This window comes from Rhagoletis zephyria, unplaced genomic scaffold (genome assembly GCF_001687245.7).
Source record: "Rhagoletis zephyria isolate East Lansing unplaced genomic scaffold, Rhagoletis_zephyria_1.1 Rzeph_scaffold_17248, whole genome shotgun sequence".
NCBI classification, from domain to species: Eukaryota; Metazoa; Arthropoda; class Insecta; order Diptera; family Tephritidae; genus Rhagoletis; species Rhagoletis zephyria.
The window spans coordinates 4,447-11,061 of NW_016174309.1; the positions used below are offsets into that span (position 1 = coordinate 4,447).

The 6,615-nt window shown below is 42.7% G+C and overlaps 1 protein-coding gene across 1 annotated transcript; it reads left to right on the forward strand.

Moving 5' to 3' along the window:
• Positions 1-956: 956 nt before the first annotated feature.
• Positions 957-3,461, forward strand: LOC108379747 (putative uncharacterized protein DDB_G0282129; the record flags this gene model as incomplete). The annotated part of the gene is given in 3 exon segments (XM_017636100.1): positions 957-2,032; positions 2,035-2,564; positions 3,312-3,461. Coding segments are annotated over 3 exon segments (1,659 nt in total), but the record flags the coding sequence as incomplete, so codon positions are not given.
• Positions 3,462-6,615: the final 3,154 nt, after the last annotated feature.

The following is a 6,615-nucleotide window of genomic DNA, read 5'->3' on the forward strand; positions in this document are numbered from 1 at the left end:
TCAGTAAAGAGCCAGAATTGACAATTGTTTTATTAAAGACTTTTGTCTTTCGAAAGACTGTGGTGAGTGGAAAGGCAGTTGCCAGAATCGCCCTGTTAATGAAAGCAACAGTATATTTTTTGTTTTAATCATATTTCATAATTCATTCAAAACACTGTGCAGTCAGTACCTGTTTCCAGACTGCGCTCTACCCGCTCTGCTCAACACTTTAAAGTGAAGTGTTAGTGTCGAGACCCCTTATCTAGTTCCATGTATTATATGCGTCTCTTTAACGCGAAATTTAACATTCGTTTTGCTTTTTTTTATTATGTTATTTTTTTTTTTATAACACATCCATTGTGATTTGATAAGCAACACATTTTTCTCATTTTTGTTGTTTTCATGCTCTTCACTTTTTCTACAATTTACCTAGATACAAAAAAGCAACGCTTCGAATCAATTTAATAGCCGACCAATCGACGAACGAAACAATGAAAGGGAATACGTGTTTCGCTATTCATTTTAACGTTTGTTGGCTGGACATTTCGCAATTGAAATGCTGTTGGCATTACTTCAGCCGTTACACATAAAACAATCAGTTTTTTTAATATAAAGTTTTGCAGTTACAAAAGCAAATACAAATAAAAGTAAGATTAAGAATAAAATGCATTTAGCGTTCTTCGAGTGACAAATGTTTGAACAGTGCAAGTTTTCGCTTGGGATGGTGAGTAATTGACCACTTAATTGTCTAACTAATTCAATGAGAAACCACCGTCGAGTTTCCTATTTAAATTTGTTTTCGCTGGCGTGTGAACTGTAGGATTCGATCTATAAAAGAAAAATATGTACATATAGACCTATGTATATTTTTTTGAACGCGTTGAGGGTGGACCATGTCCCATATAAAGTTTTTAATCACAGGAATTATAATTTTCAGCTTCTTTAATTTTCTAATTTCTTTCATTTTTCAGAGTACAAAACAGATGCACAACTGAGCTGTAGCTGAATCCGTCTTTAAGTTTTAAAGAATACTTGACAAAGAGTTCGAAAGTTCACAATACGGCGATTGCGATAATGAATTCTACCAGAGAATTAAAAAATGGTACGAAAGCGCAAAAGAAAACGATTAAGGCCAATAAGAAGCAACAATTGAAGCAGCAGCAGCAACAAAAACAACTGCAGGAAGGTCAAAAGCAAACCGAGGTGATAACAACAACAACAACTATAACAACTGCCCCACCTAATGTGGTGACCCACGACAACACCAACAGACTGGGCGTTAAAACTACTAAAATGCCAGTACACAACAACATCAACAACAATAACAACAACCATATTGTACAAAATAATAATAACATCAACCAAAAAATGTTCGATTCTGCCGGTCGTGCGTTGAGCGCCACACCTTCTGCAATATCACTGCCAGCGACTAGCATCTTGCCTGGCTACGAGAATGCACCGAAATTTGAACGGTCAAATAGTTTTTCGCTGCGCGGCAAACTCTCCAAGCTACTCAATTCTATTACGGGCAGCAAGGAGAATCTGACGAGGGTGGACGACGAGAATGCCACGCCATACAAGTTCACACGCAGCCGCTCAATGATATTGCTGCGTCGCACCAATCGACGCAGCTTAATAGAACCGCAACTGGAACAGCTGTGCGAGGAGACGGATCCCACATCACCGTCGTCGCCGCGCAAGAATTCCATGGAAGTATGTGATCTTTTGCCGGCAGCCACATCGTTGTCCGTCGCCCACATATCTAATGTCAATGGTGCCATGGCTCCGCCGCTCGTGAGTGGATCGATCACAATAACGAAAACGCCAACGGCAACACCGCAACGACCAAATTCACACCCGCTGACTTCAACGCCGGTGGAAGCGTGCAATAGTGGCACGCCTGTGCGGCGCAAGCCATCGACCGTCTCATTGGCACCTGGCGAGGGCAATGGCGTACCCTTTGATCCGATCGCGAATTTTCAGCGGCGGCGCTCCAACACGCTGCTAGCCTCCTTTAAGAGCACCATTGCCACCATAACGGGAGAGAAGAAGAAGGAAAGCTCAATCCAAAATGGAGCGCGTCTTTACAATCCTTGCAAGCTATCGACAATATGGTTAGTTATGAGAATATGTCCTTCATTGACTACGACAAATTCAATGGCTATGAGAAACAGCTGGAACGACAACTTTCCACGTTGAGCCTACGAACTGAGCAGAATCCCCCACCTTTGACCCCTAATACTAGTGGCGCATCAGCAGCGATATCCGCGCCGGTTACGGTAGTCCGTCGTCGCAAACCGAGTTCCGCTCGTCAAAACGCAGATCGGCGTAGCCAATCGCGAAGTAGCTTTAATTTCGATACTGATTATGAACACAACTTGGATAAACCGCGTAACGTGTATCGCGATAGTTTGGACTCGCGTAAACTGGAACGGCTAAATGAGTTTTCGCGTAATTCGTTCATTTGGGACAAGCAAATTGTGGATTGGCTGAATTTAGAGGACGGTTGTCCGAAAAAGCAGCGCATGGCGAAAAGTAATCGACAAGTCAACGTGGACACAGTGGATTCAGCAGCAGTTGTACAGGTAAGGGGTGCATTAGTTTTGTTTTAACTTTGCATGGAGTTATCTGTCACAATTACACTGGAGCACATATTTTAATTTTTTTTATTTTGTTCTCCAGACGCCACTATCCAATTTGTATGTAGACTCGCTCGCTGATTCCGAAAATCGAGTTTATTTATTTTTGTATGGATACGTTTTCAAGATATTTGCAATTTACCGGTATTCAACTTAAAAGTGGTACCACTTAATCAAGTATATCTTACAAACCAATAAAATAATCGTAATATGAGGTACAGTAAATGAAAGAAAATGAAATTAATTTCTTAGAAACTATAAGCCCTAGCGGAAAGTGATGTATATACGGTTTATGGAGAATTTTATTTTCTTTCATTTCCCGTAACTCGTATTACGACAATCCAATTGGTTCGTAAGATATACGCGATTAAGTGAAACCCCTACTTTTTTAAATCTGAATAACGGTAAATTGCAAATATCTCAAAAAGCTGCGCATAGAAAAAAAAAATATCTCGATTTTCGGAATCACCGGAGAATTCTACATGGGAATTGGATAGTGGCATCCATAGAACCATTGTTATTATACATACAGTCGATTGAAAACTGGCCAGATTTATAGCAATTTTTAGTTAGAATGTAGTAATAGTAAAGAATGTTTGAGCGGGTGGGAACTCCCTTTTATAGTACTGGATACAAATTTTCTTTTGGCAACCCAATGCCAACCCATGCCCAATATTTGTGAATTCATTTTAGATAAGTAAGGTTAAACGGGCAGCTCTGAAGGCCACAAAGACCCATTGCGATGCCCATAGCGGGCTACTCCTTGACTATCCCTACATGGTTTTGAACCATTTTTATTCTCTGGCGAATCCTAGCAGTCTTTCCAGTGGGGCTTTCCCCAAGGTATGCAAGCTCTCGAAGAAATGGTCCCCAAGAGACTTGAGGCCTTTTCCTGGGAGTGCTGGACACTCGCGAATGACGTGCTGGCCTGATTCTATCTCCTCCACATAGCAGCAGCTTCTGCAGAAATCTTTATGCGGGGCTACAAGCCTGGCGGCCATATGGACCATGGTCCAGTATTCCGTCAGTATGCTATTGGTGACTGCGCTGGTCACTCTGTCAACTTCTGAAGACAGAAATCGCAGAGGAGGTTTCACGATCTGAATCGCTCCCCTAGCCACATCTCAGATCCATTTTTAGCACATTCGTCTGCTTTCGCATTTCCCGGGACACCACTATGCCCCGGGACCCATCGTCCGCGGTACTCGCCGTCGCCAACGCGTAAAGGCCCGTAAATCTTCCGCAAAATCTTTCTCACGAACACTCCAAGAGCCGCCGCATCGGATGTANGTATGCTATTGGTGACTGCGCTGGTCACTCTGTCAACTTCTGAAGACAGAAATCGCAGAGGAGGTTTCACGATCTGAATCGCTCCCCTAGCCACATCTCAGATCCATTTTTAGCACATTCGTCTGCTTTCGCATTTCCCGGGACACCACTATGCCCCGGGACCCATCGTCCGCGGTACTCGCCGTCGCCAACGCGTAAAGGCCCGTAAATCTTCCGCAAAATCTTTCTCACGAACACTCCAAGAGCCGCCGCATCGGATGTAGTCATTGTCCATGCTTCTGCGCCGTATACCAGCACGGGCATGATGAGTGACTTATAGAGAAAGGTTTTTGTACGTCGAAAGAGGACTTTACTCCTGAATTGCCTACTCAGTCCAAAGTAGCACTTGTTGGCAAGAGTGATTCTGCGTTGGATTTCTGCAGCTCTTATTATGTTCTCCAACATCAAATTAAAGAAGTCACATGAAAGGGAGTCGCCCTGTCTGAAACCCCTTTTGGTGGCGAACGCCTCGGAGAGGTCTTTCCCAATTCTGACGGAGCTGGTGGTATTGCTCATCGTCAATTTTCACAGCCGTATGAGTTGTGAGGGGATGCCAAATTCAGGCATAGCGGCGTATAGGCAACTGATTTTAATGCTGTGAAAATTGGCTTTAAAGTCGACAAATAGGTGGTGAGTGTCGATCATTTTCTCGCGGATCTTTTCCAAGATTTGGTCTATTGAATACCTGGTCTATGGTGGATTTGCCAGGTCTAAAGCCACACTGATAAGGCCCAATCAGTTCATTGACGGTAGGCTTAAGTCTTTCACACAATACGCTCGATAAGACCTTGTAACCTATGCTTAGAAGGCTGATCCCGCGGTAGTTAGCGCGAATGGCGGGGTCGCCTTTCTTGTGGATTGGGCAGAGGACACTTAAATTCCAAGCATGCGTTCATCTGACCATATTCTGCACAAGAGTAGATGCATGCACCTTATCAACTCCTCGCCGCCGTACTTGAACAGCTCAGCTGACAGGTTGCCAGCTCCAGCAGCTTTGTTTTTCTGCTGCGTTATTGCCATTCGTACCTCGTCATAGTCAGGCGGCGGAATGTCGACTCCGTCATCGTCGACTGCGTGCTCGGGTTCTTCTTCTCCACAACTTTGCATGCTGCTACCATTTAGTAGGGCGGAAAAGTGTTCCCTCCATAATTTAAGTATGCTTTGGACATCGGTTACTAGGTCGCCATTTTTGTTCTTACAGGAGTACGCCCTGGTCTTGAAACCTTCCGTAAGTCGCCTAACTCTCTGGTAAAATTTTCGGGCATTCTTCCTGTCGGCCAGCATTTCAAGCTCTTCGCACTCACGTATTTCGGCCTCTCTCTTCTTATTGCGGCAAATACGTCTCGCTTCCCGCTTCACACCCCTACAGCGGTCCCACATAGCGCACGTTGCGCCCGATCGCAGCGTGGCACTGTGCGGCATCTTTTTTCGCTGCAGCTTCCTGCCACTCCTCATCTTACCAGTTGTTCTTTCGGGCTCGCTGAAATCCGGCGCACTGAGCGCCTTTGCATTTGAATGCTGACGTAAATGTCTCATCGGCTACATTCATTTTGCTCAAGAAGTCCATGGTTCTCCTTGGTTGGGTGCCTTTTTTCATACAATTGAAATTAAGTCTACTACACCAGATGCATTGAAGTTGGTTTAATTTCGTTGAGGGTGGTTGCCGAACCTTGAAGATATCCTTGATATGGCAGGCAATCGTGAGGGTAATTCAAGGAGTTCAATTCCACTTGATTATGATATCTCTTAACGTAGGGAGGGGAGTCCGATTTTCAAATTAGGGTGGTTTGATCTTAAGCATCTTTAGCACAAGGCTAGTGTTAGTGTGATAACACGAAGGGATACCCAGTGGTGATGCTGTAGAGCTGGCAAACTATCGATAGGCGCACTATCGATTTGATAGCTTTGTTAGTATAGGGAAACTATCGATAGTATCTTTTAGGCCTAAAAAAGTGCCGATAGGCAAATACAACTAAGGTATTTACTAAGTATTTTCCAGTTTTTGACATTTGTAGTACAGTGTTACCGTTGTGCGACTAAAGTGTCAACTTGACACTTTTTAGAGATCGATGCCCCCTGACACCGACTCTTTCAAAAAATAGGCTTATTTTAAAACTTTTCTGAAAAGGCATGCGACTTTTGCCACTTTTCTTTGATTAAAAACTCTATATACACATTTTGACAATTTCTTTATAAAATATATTTGTTTTTTCCTTGTTTAAAAATGGTTTTAGTATTTACTTTTCAAAGGCGCTTAAAATATACACCTCTGGCCAGATTTTGGCTGAGCTTCTTATTATGTCCAAATTTTCTCGGAAAAGTGCCCAGTACTTTTAATGCACCGTTTTTGTAGCTTAGCATTTCCCTAAGTTATTTGTGTTAAATTTATTTTCGTGGCTCCCGGTACAAAGAAATAATCCACGATAATTTATATACAAACCTAAAAGGCTTATCTTTGTTGTAACAATAGTTATCCACTAATGTTCCTATTTTTGTGACTGAAGTGTAACTGCAATTTTGTTTTCATAATAAATGCAAAATATGCATATTCGTCTTTTTAATATATCGACTCTTTTTTGACAGATTTTCCATCGAAAATTATGTCAAAAGGCTTTAGAGACGATTTTATTTCGACTATGAATATGTCCCAAAAAGTTTCGAATGGTAA